Source organism: Centruroides vittatus, unplaced genomic scaffold (genome assembly GCF_030686945.1).
Source record: "Centruroides vittatus isolate TY-2023 unplaced genomic scaffold, ASM3068694v2 contig_970, whole genome shotgun sequence".
Classification (NCBI taxonomy): domain Eukaryota; kingdom Metazoa; phylum Arthropoda; class Arachnida; order Scorpiones; family Buthidae; genus Centruroides; species Centruroides vittatus.
In genome coordinates this window covers 3,178,928-3,200,578 of record NW_027122643.1, presented here as the reverse complement: position 1 = coordinate 3,200,578, position 21,651 = coordinate 3,178,928, and the positions used below count along the sequence as shown (strand labels likewise).

The 21,651-nt window shown below is 26.6% G+C and overlaps 1 protein-coding gene across 2 annotated transcripts in view; it reads left to right on the top strand.

Annotated features, from left to right (window-relative positions):
* Positions 1-21,651, top strand: part of LOC136985502 (cell adhesion molecule Dscam1-like) — a 54,336-nt gene that overhangs the window by 530 nt on the left and 32,155 nt on the right. For both annotated transcript variants that reach the window (XR_010882347.1, XM_067282797.1), the window contains exons 2-7: positions 925-1,242; positions 13,667-13,828; positions 15,407-15,556; positions 17,448-17,744; positions 19,769-20,038; positions 20,136-20,543. Coding sequence is in view for 1 of the 2 variants with exons in the window: in XM_067282797.1 (XP_067138898.1) it covers positions 925-1,242; positions 13,667-13,828; positions 15,407-15,556; positions 17,448-17,744; positions 19,769-20,038; positions 20,136-20,543 (1,605 nt within the window). In the remaining variant the exon portion in view is untranslated. The remainder of the gene's footprint in view (positions 1-924; positions 1,243-13,666; positions 13,829-15,406; positions 15,557-17,447; positions 17,745-19,768; positions 20,039-20,135; positions 20,544-21,651) is intronic.

Below are 21,651 nucleotides of genomic sequence, written 5' to 3'. Positions count from 1 at the left end.
CTTTTATCATAATCCACACAATCGTTAGCGCTCATCGTAAAGCCAGAATTGTGTGCATTAAATAGTAAAAATTCAAAAATACAGCCATACAATTCGATTTTATTAATGCAAAACTCTGAAAAAAATGAATAGAATGAGATTTTTTAAAGATTTATTTTCAATATTCTAATAATCAACTAGCTTAGCGAATATTATAAATATTATTTTTAATGACAGGAAAAAATCTTTAATATATCAATTTTTGGTATTATTCATTAATAAATTTGCTTTATCTTATTATAGGTTATATGATTAATGGCAGTTACTTAATATTTATTTATAATTAATGGCTTGTATTAAGTTTTAACTCGATGCGTAATTGGTTACAACTCGCATTAACGCGTCCAATTTTACCCGTTTTAAGAGGAAATTCGTGTGCAACTAGCAACAACAACAACAACAATTTCTACATTGCACAGTAAAATTTAATATCTAAAAATACAATACACGAGCTGTCTTATTATACGGAATAATTTTAAGATTTATAATATAATATTTTAGAATAAAGCTATTGGATATTCTATCCTTTTTATAATATAAAATTCTACTTTAATATCTGAAGGGTAGTAAATATAACGTTGAAAGTTCGTAAAAAAGTTTTCTTTTTATTATTTTTTTCGATTCAACGACCTTTAATATTTTGGTAATGCAATCTACTAGAAAGGAAGAAAAAATCATAACGGGTATCACCTATCTCACTCTAACTTTATAACCAATTAAGTACACTTTCTTTATAATGACACAGAGACTAAAATAAAACAGAGCAATAAAAGTACATTCCACAACGTTAAATCTATTCATAATAAGGTTAATCAAGTTTGGAAGATTAATTTCCTTTAAGGAGCAACAAGATGATGTTAGTGAATGATGTTGTTTCTCTTACAGATGTTAGCAAAAAACAGATGCACGGTCCTTCATTCATCCACGAACCTCCCGAACATGTCTTGTTCTCCAATACAACTGGTTCTGTTATATCATGTTCGGGACAAGGTACTCCTCAGCCAACAGTATCGTGGTATCGATACGATGGAAGCCCAGCTATTAGTGTTGCAGGCCTACGTCAACTTAGACACGATGGTACTCTTGTCTTTTTTCCATTCCAAGCGAGCCAGTATCGACAGGATACTCATGCAACCGTCTACAGATGTCTGCTGTCAAACATCGTAGGTGTCATCAGGAGTAGAGATGTACACGTCAAAGCAGGTGAAAAAAAAAATTATTATTATTATTTTTTCTCTACATAAAAACTTACTTTTAATTTTTATCATTTAATTTAAATGTATAGAAGATTTAATTTTTGTAAATCGAAAAATTGTTTATGATGTGGATATATCTTTAGTCAACACGCGCCTCTCGTATGTGTATCGGAACTTGCAGGTACAGCAATAACATTCGCTTTACAATCAACAACAAAATGACTTCAGAAGTGATGGTCTTTACTATATAACGTGTCGTGCTACTGATAGCTTATCTCGTTTGGTTTGCTGCATGGCTCATAAAACACTTGATCAAAACATTGCTTTTCGGTATTGTCTTCTAAACATTGACTCATGTCGATGTCACGAGGTTCGTAAATTGTCTTATCGCACTTTAAGTGCATTCACAGTATTTGTCAACAGTAACATACTGTATGTCCCTCCTGAATAGAATACAACGTGTATAAATATTTATGTTGTGTTTACGTGTTAAGATAGTGTGTGTTTACTAGGATAGAAAAATAATAAAAGCATTACAGCTGATAAATATATATACACACATACAAAAGTACGAAAAAATGTTATAAGGGTTCAATGACATAACGTTAAATAATTTATAAAAAATTAAATATTAGCTAATTTGCATTTTTATTCGATTTATTATAAATTTTCATATTTAATATTTTACACATGAATTATTTTCAGAAGTGTAAAATTTCGAAATTCCAAAAATTGAATTATTAATATAACACATTTTCTATATTGTTAAAGTGATGTTAGCGGCTTTTGTATTAGCATAAAATTTAAAATATTTTAAAATTCCAACAGAATGTTTGGAGAGAATTGTGCAACAACAACTTAAATATGACGGAAAGGGGGAAAAAAGCAAAATTATATTTTTCTATTGTCATTTAACAGCACTAATTTTGACATAGATTAATTAATTTTGTCCTTAGGCTTATAATTATCTCGGAAGAATGTATTAAACTTTATTTTAATAATTTGCTACAAAGTAAAATTCACGTAAAGAAAAGAAGGCATCATTCTTCACTACTTTTTTTTCTGTTGATGTTTTATCAGTATCTCACTTAGATAAGTTGACTCTGTACAGACCAAATTCGTGAAAATTGGATGAATAATTTATTGAAACCTTCCAAGTTGTTCGCCTGTGAAATCAAAACGTTGCCTCAGTGATAGCTGTGTGAAGAAGAAGATTGACAAGAACCGAAGCCATATCCCTAAGGAACTAAGTTTTGCTATGGTAACTTCAATTCCACTTAATGAATTTAGGTTGCCGTCCTTGCTGATGGTATTACCTCCTTTCACGAATCATGCAGTGAATCAGATTTTCACTTGGACTCTCACTAAAATATATCAGAACCAATGAAATAACTTGACTGATGGATAGGAAAAAAAAAAGTAAAAATATACTTTATAGCCGTAGGTGATTGGCTCTAGGAATGTCTCCGAGAGACGGGAAGAAATAAAAACAACTTTTAGCCGATGATGACAATAGATTCTGAATTTTTATATTGTTACAGAGCATAAGCGCAAATAAAAAATATATCTTTATTTTTTGTTTTTTTCTCGTTTCTGTTTTCAAACTTATCTCTTTATAGAAGTATCCTGCTTCGAAATTTTGTTCTGTAGCTTGTCGCAGCACAAAAATTTAATTTTGTTTCTCTCCTTACCTGTTTACTCTATTTCGATTCCTATATATACAGCACGTTGTTTATATATATAGAAACATTTTGCGAAAGTTTGTTATTAGTTTTGACTTTTTTACTCAGTATATATATATATATGAAAGAAGAAAAATTTCCACAGACGTTATTAATTTTATGGTGAATTTTATAAAAATATATATAATAACAATACTCACGACGAAAAAAAAAAGAAAAATAAATTGATGGATCGAGAATCGGGTATATCTTTGTAGGACAGTGATTTGTTATTTGCGCTCAACTTGTTTGTCTCAGAAGTGTTCCCAAGCAACAAAGAAAAAGAATTAGTTTGACACATACTTGATGACAAAAGAAAGTCTAAGTTTTCTAAACAGAAACTAAACTTTCAAGAATGTATTTTTGTTATATTATTATGTAAAAATTCTTCACTTAATTTTCATAATCAGTATCATTTTCCCAGCATTATAAACATTAATTTCAATGTTTAACGTAATAAACTTTCATAAAGCTTTTAAGCGATGTCTTAGAAGAAGAATATAGCTAAGGTATCAAATGACATAAAACCCTAAAGTAATAAACTACATTACATGATATGTTTTACTCCTCTACTTCATTAAAAACCTTTCCTGATTTTAATTAGGTGTTGTGACTAACCAATAACTTCGTTGAATGATGATACTCTCGCAAAATTACACGTTATTGTATTAATTATGAAAATATATTAAAATACTGATATATTATTAAGTAGATATTTTTAACTATTGATTTATTATATCTATTTATAAATTTATGATTTAATTTCTTCGCTACATAACGTTTAAATCATTTACATTTTCTTAATTAAAATATATCATCTGCGAAAGAAGAGAAAAAAGATAAACGATGTTGTTACTGTGAATTAATTTTTAAATTATGTTTTAAACATTTTATCGTATTATTGAGTCTTAAAATATTAAATTTAAATTTTTTTAAAATCAAAATGTGTATTTTCATAAATTCTTTTATTTTTTAAATGAGTGCCGAATGGAATTTGAAGCATTTTTACATGCTTCAAATTACGTTCCGATAGACATAACTGGGAATTTTAATATTTCCGAAAATTTGATATTCTAGATTTAAATATATATAATATTTTTTTCATTTAGAAAAATGTTTACTATACTTTAAAATATTTTTTCTGTCTTTTTAGGAATAATTTTATGTTTAAAATATAATTTCAAATATTTTCTGATATTAGCTATTTTCTTGTTTACATCCGAAGCAAGTTTCAATTTTGTAGCATTTGTAGATTTGAATGAAAAAATCTAAGATTTCAAATCTTTCGAAAAATATATTTTCCCTTACATTTTAAAAAAATAATAAATATATATTACTATAAAATATATCGTTTGACATATAGCAATTTAGGTAATCGTTTTTGAAGAGGAATCGCTTGTACTAAGTCGAAAGTTGAAGCAAACGAAAACATTTCGAATGAAAAATTTACAAATTTAATCATTTATACATTAAGAATTTTATTTTACATATAAGACCTTTTCATTTTCTAAACAGTGTTTTTTATATATTGAAAAGGGCGAATGGGTTACAATCAGACGTTTGACATCCGACACTCGTGTTTATCAATTGACGAAAGAAGTATATCTATAATTGTATAACAAACGGATACTATTTTGATAGACTTTTTTCCTATATTAATATTAAGAACGACAATATTGATGATGAATCACATCAATTTTCATATCAGCAGGCGCCTTATCAGTAGGTGGTACCAACATGTTATCGCGCATGATACATACTATTTCCCATACCACTCAATTGGTCGTTAAAACTTTTACAGCCCTAGGTTTCAACACGAGATCAAAGCTAAAGCTCTCTCAATGGAATTATGCATCACAGCGTAATAACCTCAACTGCCGGCATCGTTATATTTTGGTAGAGATCATCGAATCTTTAATATTCTATCATACGTATAACTTACTGATTGAATTTTCGGGTCATTCATCTAAGCGCGACACTCTTCATAATGTCTAGTCAACACTGGGAATTCATTCTTTAAACATTCAGCTTTTAAAATTAATTTCCGGGTTATTCTTTATTAAAACAGGATGTGGTCCTACTGAATAATAACATGTTATATATTTTAAACTTATATATATTTTTAATTTTATACAGATAACGGGTATAATTATGCGTGCTTATGTATACTAAGCTTAACGAACATTTAAGTTCATAACTATTATTTAATTATAAGTAATGTAGTTTTGCTACTTGAATGTAAATGAATTAATGAGTACGCATAATTATATTTATAGCAATATATGTATGATAAGAGGTTCTGTACGGTTTGTCATTTAAATTGTTATATAAGCATTACTTACTGCTAGAAATTCTTATCCTGTTTATACCATAAACATTACTTTTAAGTGGGAGTCGAGGTAAACTTTTAAGAATATTCCTTCTTCTTTTTTTTATGAAAGAAAGTATTTATGAAATATATTCAGACTGTTTAATATGCTAAAATGCAGTTTGAAGAGTAGAGAAAACGGCGTAAAAAATTTATAGGCTATAAATAAACGAATTAAAAACCTTCCGGAAGAACTAACTTTGGATAAACATTTTTTATTATCCTTTCTTCCGATAGCTTTTACTACTTTATTTTATATTATAAAGTGAACTATTGCGATTTTAACACGTAACAAATAACGGTCAAATCAAAGTATTAAAAGTTATAAAAATCTAAACATTCGTGCCCTTATCTATCCTTATTATATAAGTGTCTATAGTCTCTATTGTTTATTGGATAAGTTAAACAGTAAAACAGCTCTAGGTATAATATTAAACATTTAACTAATGTATTTCTCTTAAATCTAATATTATTAATATAATAGTTCGGCAGGAAAGAATTACTATTTTAATTTCTTATGCTATTCCAATGTTAAACACAAGTATTATAATGGTTAATTAATTAATATATTTGACTGTTTACTACTTAATTATACCCGTTTTTTAGATAGTAAGAGTATATTTATATGAATTTAAACATTAGCCAATATAGGTTATAATACTATTAAATTATTATTAAATTAGTACCTAGTTAACACTAACTCAATACTAGTTAAGTATCAACTAGCTGTGATTATAATAGTTAAATATTAAATTCGTAAGCTCAACTTTTATTAAACATAGAATTAATTAAGTTCGTATTAGTTAAATATCAGAAAATTAATCTTCATATTAATTAAAAAACAAATTAAAATATTTATTTTAATGATTTAATACTTTACTTCTTACTTCTATACGTGCCAAAGTAGCAAAGTCATCCTTGATAAGTTTAAGTTCGATAAGCATCTTTATCTCTAAACTTGTCTAAGTTTGGTTTAAAATTTATAAATTATATATTTTATAAACGTTGTTTAAGCGTAGTATTATTACATTGTATTAAATAATACAAGTTTGTTGCTTAAGAATATATCTTCATAGAGTTTATCGTTTGAATGGACTATTTTTCTTTTAATTTAGTTTGAAAATACTCCGAATAATCTAAAGTTTAGAGATAAATGTAATAAACAAGTCGAAAAAATCACATAAAGTCTTCAGCGATGAGATTAATTCATAATCCGATTTTGGAGTGACAAAATCGATACTTCCTCTTTTGTATGACTAATGAGACAAACAAATGCAGATTTTATCGCAAATGTTTAAGATTAGAAAAGTATGGAAGAAAGAAATAAATAAACTTAACAAGTCGTCTCTCTTTACTAATTTAATTTTTCAAATTTACATAAAAATTAAATTCTTTCGTTTAATTTCAGAAAGATCATTTCGAATTAATCCTTCATTGGAAAAAAAAATTCCCAGATATTTCTCCCTTCATCTTGATTTTCACCTTTATGAAAATTCCAAGTTTTGATGCACATTTTTATAGTTCCTATAAAATTCGAAGATGGAAAATAAACGATAGAACATAAAATTTATGAAAGATTATTTCCTAGAAATGTAATTTCTGAATTAGTAATAAAATCATATCTGAAAACACGCATCACAACTAACCAAAAAAAACTTATTTATTTATTAAATATTGATTAAGAAAGTAGATTTTTTAAAGAATTAAATAAACTAAAACGTTAAAACGATTTTAATTTTTAGAATGGATAAGTATATTGTCCAATTCTTTGGTCATTTTTTCCTTTAATTCTTGAAAAATTTAATGTTTTGGAATAAAAAATATCTGGTTGACGTATCTTATATAAACAGTTTATTCAATTATATGCTCTACATATTCTGTGTTAAGTTAACAAATGGATGAATAAAAAAAGAATGCAAGATATATTTTCGAATCAACATTTTATTTTGTCAGATTTGTCATAATAGAGAAATTTGTCCTTCTAGAAGTGTTTGGATCCCCCTCCGCTACTCGATAGCTATATTACTTAGTAGTATTATGAGAATAACTGGAGTCTTATCAACAATGGCGTATACAATCTTTTACGCGTTAGCATCATTCTTGCTAAGGTTCATTTATCTCGAGTTTAAGCCGCCCAAACACAATCCAAATGGCGAAGATCTGTCAGATTGATGGCTACCTACAAAAGAAATATTCTTCTAAATTTCTAAAAATGTTTTCTTGTACGCAGTATGATTCCAGAAACTAAATTATTCATTATAATAACATCATCAAGAGAAATTCTTTTGTACAAAGTTTTGTTTCAACTTTGAACTAAGTAGTTTTAGAACGTAATTAAAATTGACATTCACTTATTACATTACCGAATCTTAAATTTTATTTTACTAGATTCTTAATTTAAGTGTCTTGATCAATCAGAAATGATAAGAAAAACTACGAGTTAAAATTTTATAAAATCCTTCACCGTAAAGTGATAGGTTAATAATTACTTATATCAAAATTTAATTTTTTATTATATATAAATATACGTTTATATTAATTTAAAACTTTAATAATTTAAATTCTTTATAAACATTTTCATTAATTAAAATTTTTTCCCCTCCTTAAATCAACAGATGAATTAAATTATAGCGGATGGACAAGGAGGATAAATTTAATATTTTAAATTGATTTAATACAGTTAAATATATAAATTTATAGATAGAAAAGCCGTAATCACTTATTCTCCGGTGTATAAATTTTAGTTTAAAAGCGAAAGATAATATCTATTAAACAGCAAACCATTCATATAAGCGGCTATTATGTTGTATGTTTCAACAATTACATCAGTTCTATTCATTTTCAGTAATTTTAATTACGATGTAAATTAGTTTCTACGGTAACAATTCATATAAGGAAGGAGAAACTAAGAAAACTTCTTTTGTCGCCTAACTGTCCCGCAATGCTTGAAAGACAATCCATCTCTGTCTAGATCCATCATAGATCTTAAGTGACATTATGTCACCATAGCTGAATTAACATCTTCTATAATCAACTTTGCATGATCTCCAACTGCTATGTAATCGGGGCAACATGTAAGAATGTTAGGGTCACACTTACTTTTACACGACTGCTGAATAATTACTTTATTTTACGAAAGAAAACTAAATGTCTAAGATAATAACTTTTGAATAGATAATGCGATTTGGCTTGACACTTTTCGAAATTTTTCATTCGCAAATTACATCAAGTATTCTAATTATAGGATTTTTATACATATTAATTGCTATTTTTCAGACCTAATAAAAAATTAATAGAGAATTTTATGTAAATATTTAAAATTCTTCTCGTAAAATGATTTTCTAGTTAAAGAAAAATGCAATTTAATAGAGACGTAAACAAAATATAAAATATTAATATTTTGTAATTTGTTATGTGTAAAGGCTGTATGTAATTATTCATATTAATGTCTACATTAAAATTTACTGGCCATCTTAAGAGCTGGAGCAATTTATATTTGATTAAGTTTAACATCTTTGTAAGACCATTTATAAATTTTTACTATTTTTCATTTTTACATCATTCATAACTTACTAATTTTCGTGCTACGTAATTTTCGCACAATATTATGCATCTAAATCCAATTTTAATATTTTTCACTTCCGTTTCACTGATTTTGTCCAGTCATCATTTTGCTCTCTTTCCCTTATTATTACTTTCACTTCACTTTCCAACTCCCAGATCTAATTTTAGTTTATAGTCTTGAGGGAGGAACTTGTTATATTTATCAAAATTATTATTTTGGCTCTTTTATAATAAGTAAAACAAGGCGAATAGTATAATAATTATATTCCTTTTTTCTTATTGGAAGAGTGTTTATTTATCAGCAAAAACAAAATAATATATTAATAACCCGTGAAAAATTGTTTCTTGTAAGTTAAATTTGTAAGAATTTAATTGGAAGGCGTTAATAACGCTAGAATTTTTGAAATATTTATCGTTTTTGTTTGTATAAGTTATTTTTATTTTACATAAATGAGAATTTTTTACCATTTTTCTATTCATTTCTTCTATATTAATCATTTTCGACTTAACTCAGTTTAATGAATAATTTCTCTCTTTGGTAAATAAAATGTTTCTAAAATATCTAAAGTTTTTTTATAGATATAAAAAAGATTATTATATTTTTAATACGTTATAAAAATATCGTTACAGACTTCATTAATTTTATAATCGAGAATTATTAATGTATTTAATGAAGCGCAAGAGGGTATAGAGTTTCTTAAATCTACCACAAAATATTAGATAAATCCGTGTTTTTCTTTTAAAAATTTGAACAATGTAAATGACTTTGTAGAAAACTTTCCTTTTAACGAAAGCATATAAAAATATAAAAGATTTCAATCAACCGTATCAACAGAGAAATGTCGATGAAAGGGAGAGGAAGACAACATCAAGATGATGATAATAAGATTAATGTTGCACAAATAATGACGCATGTATTAACTTGACGTCGTATTAATTTGTATTATGTATCAAAATTGGTACCTCCTTTCTGTTTGCATAAATTTTCTCCTTTGGTGTTGATCTATTAAATGAATTAGCTTTGATACACTTCTGTTGCCAGTTGCTTTATAATTTGTTTAAGTCTTAAAGTAATCGAATGTATTGTACTGTTAATAGAAATTTACTTAATTATTAATTATGGCAAATTTCTAGTTTCTAAAAGTTTCATTTTTGTTTTTAATTCGCAACTATTTCATTAATTTATATAATTGTATTATGCTGCATCATATGAATATAGGACTGTGTATTTTAATACAAAATTTTACGCTATTTAAAGAAACCATTTAACTTCATGTAACTTGAATGTAAAGAATTTTAAAGATAATTTTTAAAAATTTCGCGATGAATAATTCAAGAATCTAAACGCGTATTTAATATTCAAATCGAGAACAATAATCATAAAAGAAAAATAATCTAATTTTGAAGGTGGAAAGTTAAGATACATTAAAATCTCTAAAGGGTAAATTCTTGCATTTTTTAGTTTTCATATATCTTTAGTAGCCCATATGAATTAATATAAATAATAAAGGGGAAAAAATCGAAGCCGAGAGCAATTTAAAATTGAAATTTGACTAAATTTAAAGACATTTTATATACTAAAAAGTGTATAAATTATATCGTCGATTAGAATCCACTCTTAAAAATTGCACAAAAATAAAGTTGTTGTTGTTTTAAATTATGATTAATCACATTTAAAATACAGAAAAAAAGAGTTAATTTTAAATTTTAAGTGGATTAAATTTTACATTTTGTTTATAATTCATTAAACGAAATACAATAAATAGCGAATAAATTAAGAGAAAATTGAATAAATTTGATAAATCGAATCAGGAAATCGTTCCTATCCTATAACTAAAATGAACTGCTATAATAATTTTAGGAAGTGGATGATATAAACTCGTCATTATTATTCTCAATTTTGATAATTGCCGATTAAAATTGACCTATTACACAGAACGTTAGTGGAATTGGAAATACCGAAATAAAATATTTAAATTTTTAACAATTCTGACTTTTAGTGGTACTAAAGAGAATTTGTGATTTACTATCTTCCAACCTAGAACATTAGTTGATTAAATAATGATTTATGGATAAAAATTTAAATTTTATCTGTACATATTTCCATCTTGCAAAGGATTAAATGTATAAAATATACAAGAAAGGTTTACTAAAGTTATGTAAACAAGCTAGATCTTAGCGGGATATTTTTGGGGTTTTTGTAAGAAACTACCCTTATTATTCAAAGTATCAGGCGAGAAAAGAAATCGTTTTACTTTGCATAATATTATGTGAAAAATTGTTAATATCTTAGGAAAATTGTGTTTACGCACTTTTGCCGTTGTGAACAGGTTTATGATATTTTTCCCATCTTTTAAATACCAAGATTGCATACTAAAATAAGCTTATAATATACATCATTATAATAAAATATAATTTTATGTACCGAGCATAAATTCTTTTATAAATTTTAAAAAAACATTATGAATTCTAAACATAAACTGTTGCATAAAATAAGCAGAATTTCACTAACAACATCACTGCAATACTTATCTGTATTGATAAGAAACAACATTTACAGGGGTATAATCAATGCGAGATTTAAGGTTTATTCCATTCAAATTAATTAATCCAATTTATGAAAATAATTAATTTGAACCTTAATATTAATAATTAGAAGCTAACGTCTTTCTATAATTAATATAATTAACGTAAATAATCTTGGTATTAAATTTATTTTTCCTATTTTTATGTCATTAATAAAAGTATTAGTAATTATTGATTAATACGAATAAAATAAAATATAATTAATAAGAATAAAGAAAGGAATTAAAGGACTATATTTAATCAAATTTTTAAAAAACAGTAAATTTTTGTCTCTAAGTTTAATTTAAGGAAAAATCTTATTTTTAATATTATCGCATTTTATAATTTAATTAGTTAGGATTCACACGTACTTTTTTAATTTTCTAAAGAGATTACTGTTTTATTTTTAAAATTCCATTAACTTTCTGATATTGTGAGTTATAAGCGATTCCATTCTGATAATATTTGACTGAAGTCGTTAATGACTGATTTGCTTCTGCAGCATTCTAACAAAAGTTTTATCTCCTTAATTACCGAATTTAATTCTTTCAGTATTTAATTTTTTTCCTTTATAAACGTCGATAAGTGATTATTTTTCCTTTCATGTTTTATAGCAAAGAAACTACTTATATTAAATCATACTTTTATAATCTGATAATAGGATATTTTAAAATAAATAAGCATATAAAAACATTTTAATATCAAAAAGATTATTCTGTTTTGAAAGAATTAAATTTCTTTTAAAAGAAATATTTATTTTATTTAAAGTATTTATATTATTAATCATCTGAGGATTTTTTTAAAATTATTATTATATCTAAATATAATATAAGAATTTATTTTTATATTTAAAATTATTTTAGTTTGAATGTAAGTTTTATGTTGAAATAAAATTTATAATTCATGTTTTTACATCAGAAATTCAATAAGTATTTAATACAAGAACACCTATAAGTTTAAAATTTATTAATATTATTTATAAACTAGATTATTTTTTAATATAAAAAGTTATTTAATTCTCATAGAGCTATGCTTTTTATATTCACTATAAATGCAGTTTAATACTTTGATAATTTTAGATTATTTTTTAATATTTATTAATTATTATTTATAATTTGTACATTTTAAATAAGAAATATGTCACAAAAATTGATTTATTTAATGATAAAAAATAATCAAATTTTTATTTTAAATTTATTTGAAACTTGAATTTAAAAAAAAGATTAAAAAATCAAGTTGCAGGATAATAAAATTTAAATTATTTCATTCTTAAATTTTACATAATTTGAAATTATATTACCTTATAAATAGTGAATTTTCGCTTATTAAACATTTATTTAGAAATTATTTAGAAATATTTAAATGAAGATGAAATTACCAGAAAAATTTAAGACAGTAAACATTTATGGCAAAGTCAATTTATCGAACAGTTTTCCAAACCGAAAATAAGCTGCATAGAAATTTTTGGTTTATGGTAAACATGCCACAAACTTATTTTCCGCAAGAATTCATAGCTAACGTAAGTTTAGTCTCATAAATAACGGTTGTTGCAGTTACCCTGCCTAGGCATTTTTTAGAACGTCCATATAGCAAAGCTTCGCTTCTATCGATTCTTACACCAGCACCTGTCTATTATCTATGGTCGCAAAACTGTTATTATGAGAGAGGTTTGCTCTTTCAACAACATTTGGCCTGATTGTTCTTCACTCTAGTCTTATAATCCACAAGAGAATATCTGGTCTCATTGTTTTATTTCCAAAACCTTTGGTTGTTGATTGAACTGGATGAATCCCTTTAAAAAGTTCCTCTCCTTCTCCTATGATTAGCACTTCTAAAATTTAAGATAGAAAAAGAACCACAAGGATTTTTTCCCTCTCGAGATGAAGTTATTAAAGTTATAAAAATATATATATATATTTTTTTTTTGTTAATGAACAACTTTGAAATTAAAGCTTAAATAATTATACATTTTATTAAAACTGATTAAATATTATCGCTTATGAAGTCAAATATTTAAAAAAATAATAATAATAATTTTAGAATATTTAATTTTAATTTTCGAGTGATTATAATTATTATTTTAAATAAAATTATAATGATTAGCAAATTAAAAAAATATAGAGAAATAATTGGCAAATTTCATCATTATTTCATTCAATAAATATAATGGAAGGAAAATAGTTTTTCTTTTTAATTTAGAATTTTTCTAAAAGTTGTTTTTCAGCCATTTGCTTCTCATGTTTCGGACCATTTTGTAATTCGAGGAAACACGGCTGTTATCAGATGTCTATACCCAACTTCTGTTAAAGACTACGTTAAAATAACTCTCTGGATGAGAGACGATGGAGTCACTATTGGTTCTCCTGGTCTTACAGGCAAGTATTTTCTTCATTTACCAAATTGGTTTTGACTTTAAGTATCCAATTTCGTTTCTTTTTTTACTTTCTTTAATCATTCGCGTTACAATATACAATTTTAATAGAAGTTTTTTTCCCCTACCTCATCCCTGGCTTGAACTCTAGCTTCAATAGATAATAGCATCATCTTCAATTTCAATTGATAATAAAAATAAATTTGCTTTATTACCGAAATAGAATTCTTCGATATTGTTATTTTTTAGACTATAACTGATACTAAGAACTGTTTAGCGCTAAAAGGATGATTATTGAAACCGATACAATCTGTAATATATGAGATCTCATAACAATAAAATTTTAATCCTCTTGGAATGAAGCTGACATACCAATAAGAGTTTCTATTGTTAAGTTGCTAACATTTCCTTTAACATCAATTTACCTTTTTGTTTAGTAGACAGAAGACAAAGTGGTAAAGTTCAGAAAGAGTCAGTTCTTGTTGAATACTTGGCAGATACAGATGAACTCATGCAGTCAGCCAAACACACTGCGCCTTCTAATGCACTAAACGTTGCCATCAATTTATCTACTTCCCCTAAAACTTAGGATGTGTTTGGTTCTCAGACGAAGTACATAAAATATATAAAAATACTTAAAAAAAAAAAAAACTTCGCACAGACTCGAAGTGGGATTAAGGAAAAATAAAAGTAGAGACGTCGAAGAAAACACATAAATTTTCTCATTGCTATCCTAAAGCACTCCGTTAGTGCTAATTTGTGCAAATCGAATACATTGCTTCGGTCGTGTTATTTCACACTATCAATTTACAAACTCCAGGTTTACTTTAATGCCAAATTAGCAAAGACGAATATATTAACTTGATGGTGGTCTGGAGATAGCACGAGATCTCAAAAACTTACTTGCAAATATTCTTGAAAGTATGGCAATTTTAATATTAAACAGCTTATCACTTTTAAATATTGCATTTAATGAGTGCACAAACTGCTATAATATAAAAATTAATTTAATCAACTTCTAAGTTTGGAAAAAACTCATTAATGTATTAAAACATTTAAAAATAAAGAATGTTTTTTATTATTATAATTTTTAACTTAATTACATTATTAATTTTTAACAACGTTAACTTTATTTAATAATAGACAATTTGATTATAATTACAAGCAATAACGAATCGTTTAAAAATTATGTTTTTTTATAGCAAAATACACAAGTTACGTTAGATGTAAATCTTTGTATTACATTAGTGCTATATTTATTCATAAATATTCCAGAACATAAAAGTAAATAAAGCTCTACTCATGTATTAGATACTGTCAACGTAACTCTTAATATAACGTCAGTTTCTGTGTAGCATCAGTAGAAATTCTTACATAATTTCTTAAAAGTTAATTTTATAAAATCCGTTTAATAGGTAAAATATTGCTCTCTTAATATAACTTAAAAGCCATTTTTCATCTACACAGATTCGAATTTAATAGTAATAAGTATTTAGTTTTTTTGGGGGGATATAAATATTTACATATTACAGAAGACTTTTAGAATGCGAACGGGAAATAATACAATTTTGCTCTTTCTTAGGAGAAAAATATATTATCCTTCCTACGGGAGAGCTTCTAATTCGTAATATAAGTCCAGCAGATGCAATAAGAGGATATAAATGTCAGCTTCTTCACCAGCTAACTAGTCAAAGTATAATGAGTTCTAATGCTGGAAAGATAATTGTTAGAGGTAAATTACTTCATATATATATATGTAATCTATAGTATTTAATTATAATTTAAGATAATTAATTGTTCTTTAATGTTTTTAACATCTTGAAACGTTTCTAGTTATGTTACAGACTTTTAAGAATTAAATTAAAATTTTACGATTATTGTTTTCTGTTTAATGTTATAAGAAAATAACATCATTAATTTTCAGAATTAATTATATATATATATATTTAACTCTGTTTTATTAAATTGAGATTTGTTATGACAATTCTATATATAATGGTATTTTGTTTATTTATTATAGCATGAATTATATTATTTTCTATAGGCGCATATAGCATTGTCATGTCAACTTTTCACTAAAGTGAATAGGTCATAGATCATCGTCTAAGATTTTTTCCTATTTAATAAAAATAAATTCGCATTTTAGAAATATTTTATTACTGTAATTGCAAACAATCACAATAAATTGAAATAAAAATAAAATATTTTTATATATGAAAACGTAGAAGAAATAAAATTGCGTGATAATAATTTCTTATGGATGTTGGTAGAAAACGCATCTATCTTCATCAGCAACTCTTATACTGTTAGCTATGTGTGACAAGTCAAAGACAAAACTCTGAATAATGCATTTTTCTCTGGATAACAATGTATATTTATGGGACGAATCAATGTTAAACTACTGATGTGAATGCAATTGAAAGATGATATAAAAATATTTCGCTATACCGCAATAATGGTAGTGAGAGTAGACGAAAAGATAAGAGACGATGGTATCAATATTATCGACAAATACATGGTCCTGGAAATGTTGGAAATGTTTCATTCAATAGGATGTTGGCAAGACATCCAGACTGGCAAAGGGACATTACCGGATCGAAGAATCATCACGGTTCTATTGAACTATTGCTACCTCGAGAAAATCCCTGTTCTCCAATCATTGTTCACCTTTTCTAGCTTGTGGGAGATTTTCTGAACAAATGGAGTTATTTCTTTGTTGTGCCTTTTATATAGCTTTTTGCTGAATTTCAAACTTATAAATCCTGGAATACAATTATGGCCAAAAGGATTTATACGTAATATTTTTTATAAAATAAATGTTATAAATGGACAATTTAATTCGATATATCACATATTGATATAAATTTACCTCATTTTTAAAATACTTATTTCCTGTATATATATAGCCAATATATTTTTATATAGAAAAATAAAGTAAAAATTAACACATTTTTAGTTTTTAAACAGTATAAATTTAATCTTATAATTAAAATTAATATTTTTGAATTACAACTTATTTTTAAACTATTTAGCATATGTAATATTATGGATATATTTACATATTCTGGAATTTTTTCATGATTAAGTGTACATGAATAGAAATTTTAATTATTATTTTTACATATATTGTATTCATTTACTACATATTAAACCAATTTTTAAAATTCCATATTTATTTTAAAGAAAAAATGTCACATTTTATGTTTAAAATAAAAGTTATGATATACAATTTATATTCATATTTTTTTCAAATGAAGTTATAGAAAGATAGATATATTCGTGTAATTTTTTTCTAAATTCTGGAACCAGTTGGTATTCTATATTAAATATAAATAGAATTCTGGAATATATAAATATATCTCATATTGAATCATACGACGAGATGATTTATTGTCAAAAAGATACACTCCCTATGTAAATTTTATGAAAGGGATATTGTAAACGAATATTTTAAATCAATTTATCAAGTTTTTAGACTGTATATTTAACCCGTTTTCTTTATAATGTTCTTTGCTTAATTCATAAGCATATACTTTCAATTATCATTAATATAAAAACTTTCTATTTTTGCAACATTAAAGGTATATAAAACCATGAAACGAGATATATTTTACGTTTTCTAGAACCACTAAATCCATTAGCGCCAACCATTACCGAAGCAAAAACTCTAATTCGAGCCAGAGAAGGAGAAAAAGTGTACATACCATGTATTAGTCAAAGCTATCCACAATCTACCTATCGCTGGATGAAAAGAGATGGTGTAAGATTACTTCCGATTCAAACATCAAGCAGGAGAATATTGCATGGAAACGAAATACTTGTAATACAACAGGCAATATCCGATGACAGCGGTGTATACATCTGTATAGCTAACAATAGCGTTGGAGAAGAGCGAACAGAAACAAAGCTTTTAATTTCTAGTAAGTAACGTATAAAATATATATTTAGGACATTTTAATTGTGAAAATTCTTACTCCGTAAAAGAATTTATTAACAAAAGATTTTTAAGTTGTTTAACAGCCTCATCAAAAAGCACTGACTCATGAATCATGTTTTCTTCTTCCAACCCCAACAACGGAAGCATTGAGCGTACTTTTCATACCATCACCTAAACTTATCGGAGTGTTTCACTCTTCCAAAACGTTCGTTCAACAATAAATTACTCGGAGTTATGTTCAGTCTGTGAAAGATAGTTAATCCTAAACAAATTATCAAAGTGGTCGATGGATAAGACTTCTGGTTTTCAAAGATAAGTTGCGGTGCAAGAAAATATACTCGATTCTCTGATAGAAAAGTAATTAACATATTCTTGACAAACAGGATTGATAGTTGGAAGTTTTGATCTTTACAAAATGATCAGTATTAAATCGAAAAGAACCAATTAAAAAAAATTATCCATCCGATGTATGAGACTAACTTCTCGCCTACGGATGTGAATTTGCTGATGTGAAACTAATCTAAGAGCTTTTTTTACACGCTTGTCTCTCAATACATCCCCCCTTTTTTTTGCTAGACAAATCACTTCTGTTTAATTTTTTAATGTTTTTCCCTCTCCTGTCTTATCGATTTTTAAATTTAAAAATTATTTTTTCATTTAGAAAGTTTATATAATTTAAATTTATATCGATATTTAAATGTAAATGATGCAATTTTTGAGATAATCTATATATATAATCGAGACGAGTTGATAATAATAATAATAATAATAATAATCAGTGCAGAGCCCAAACGGTTAGGAGTTGAAAGTTGAAATTTGGTACACAGTTAGGGTACGTCACGAGAACGCACACTAAGAAAGGATTTTTCGAAATTTCTTCCCACGGGGGAGAGGGACAGGATTGAGGCTTCTATATACATTATCGAGATGTGTCTAAACGGTTAGGAGTTGAAAGCTGAAATTTGGTACACAGGGTACCAAATTTAAGTACCTACCAAAGTGTTAAGTAACAATGATAGTGTTAAGTAACAATGAAAGTGTCAACAATGGAAGTGTTATGTAACTATGGAGAACAAGAGAAATCGACGTGCAAGATTTACGGGCGCTGGAGGAAAAAAAAGAAAAGAGAGTAATATGTTAGAACATATTCGATTTTCAAATTTAAACAGATTAGTTCGGTTTTTCTCGACCTTTCTTCTTTAGAACATTCGATGAAAATCGAACGATATAATCAGAACACGTCGTGAAAATCGAACAATATTAGAACATTCGATTTTTAAATTCGACCTTTCTTTAGAAATATTTAGTTTGTTGATGAAATTACTCTTTTTCTTTTTTGACTATAACGTAATAATCTTAATCTTCGCTATCGTTACTTTTGCCCGAGCAACGCCGGGCCTACCCGCTAGTTATAAAATATTTCTTTGTATAGGTGTTAAACAGCATTCTTATAAAGAATTAAAACAGTTACTACCGTTTCTAGCAAAGTTTATGGAATCTTTTTTTTTTTTTTTTTTTTGTGGAAGACGATACAAGAAGAAAAAATATATAAATCGTGTGATATTTGAAGCGAAAAAGAACAAAAGGAAAATGACAATACACTCATCATTTCGAGTGGTCATAGAAAAATTCCTTTCATTAGTTGGAAAATCTGGAGAATATCTTCAGATACACAAACATAACGAAGAGGCGGAGATTCTCAAACTTGTGAAAGAAGTTTGAAAGATAAAAAAAAAAAAAAAAAAAAACAATAAACGTAATTTGTTGAACGCAATTTATTTTTAGAGTTTAGACTACAAAAATTTGTAATCTAAACTGTAGAAAAAGAAAAACAAATATCACTTGTACAGAAAATAATATAAACTTTCTCACAGTTTTTTTTTTTCTTTTCGTCTTTGGAATTTTATAATCTTTTTAAATTTACGAATATTTTCATGTTTTTTAATATATTTTCGACAAATTTTAAAGTAGTTTATAAATTTATAGTATAAATTTTATTATATTTAGGTCCTCTCAGTTGTCGAATAGAACCCAAAATTCAAAAAGTCGACATAGGAAAACAAGCTTTATTAAATTGCAAAATACAAGGACAACCAGTTCATAGTATAAATTGGCTGAAAGACGGTTTTCCAATTATTCTCAACAACAGAATATCACTTATATCACGTGAAGTTATCCAGATATATCCCGTACAGCGCGAAGATAAAGGAATGTATCAATGTTTTGTTGGCAACGATATAGAAACTTTTCAATCGATAGCAGAAATCACAATAGGAGGTTTGTAATGCCACCTCTGAGGATAATTATTAATACTTCCAGATCTATCTCATCTCATAATTATTAATTTTAAGAAAATTTAACTTCTAATTTTCAGAGGATGCGCCTACGTTGATTTACACCTTCAGAGAACAAACCATTCAACCAGGCACCTCTATATCTTTAAAATGCTCTGCTGCTGGTAATCCTTTACCACAAGTTACTTGGTTAGTGGATAATTCTGCTATACCCGAGGCGTATCATATTCGTATAGGTGATTACGTAAGTGATGAGAGAACTGTCAATAGTTACGTCAATATAAGTTCTCTGAAAATTGAAGATGGTGGAATATATACTTGTATAGCCCAAAATGATGTAGGAAGTAAATTGTACTCGTCAAAACTCAATGTTTATGGGCCACCTTTTATTAAACCTATGAGAAATATCACCGTTCTAGATGGGCAGAATATTCAAATATCTTGCCCAGTTTCTGGTTATCCAATCGAGAAGATATATTGGGAAAGAGGTAAGGCCTATTTTTTCATACGCTTTTACATAATCACATCATTTAATAGTTATTATATGGAGTTGATACGTTGATACGCTGTTACGAGTATCCCAGATATTATCAGTTTACTTATTACCGAATATAATTTTAATTATAGCGTTAACATTTAAAGGATGATATCTTCTTCTTGAGGCTCTCAGTCAACGTTCTTAAATTGTAATTGTGAATAGTTGTAAATTTGTAACTCGTATTAATCACAAGGGAGTAACAGGTTAAACGTAGTGAAGGAAATGTTATGATCATTAAGAATTTAATTTGTATTACTAATCATCAGAAAACGGTTGGAACATTAGACAAATCATTAAATAAACTTCGAGTCTCACTAATGGTCCGTGACGTCATTATGGCACACAAAGCATAGATACTGCCTATATAGGAAAAGAGCTTTGAAACTGACTGTCATTTCTCACAAATGGCTCCTTCCGTTTCGATAAAATGAAAATCGACTTATTGAAATGTCCCAAATATGGTTTAGATAGAAAATTAACACACAGGTGTGCCTAGTTGGCTTTTTTTATGGATTAAAATACGTTATCATTTTCTTTTCTAGACAAATTTACTGCAATTTTTTGTATCATTTAATATATTTTCTAATTTTAAATTCGCCAATATATGATACTTTTCTTAATTTTATACTAAAGCCTCTTTTATAAAAATAATAACACAAGTACATTTAATTATTCTTAATTTTTGTTACTTGTAGATTCTTTATAGTTAGATAATTATATTTTTAAAGTTATAAATTTCTTGTTTTTGGTATAAAATATATCAAGAAAATAATAAAATTAACGAATGTTTTTATACGTTATCTTTTGATATATGTTTGTGTGGATAAACTCGTAATAAACAAAGATTCTCTCGAACGCATATAAGGGGGAAAATATGAGGGGGTATAGTATATTAAATCACACACCATCTGAATAAATCACGATATACGGCAGCTATAAAATTTTTATATAAAATAAATGGGTTGCAATTCACAGTGCTAAAAAGAAATATTCGGAAAATGTCTGGTAAAACTTGGAAGGAAAAACTCCTCCAGGAAGAATTTTATAGTTGTGAAATC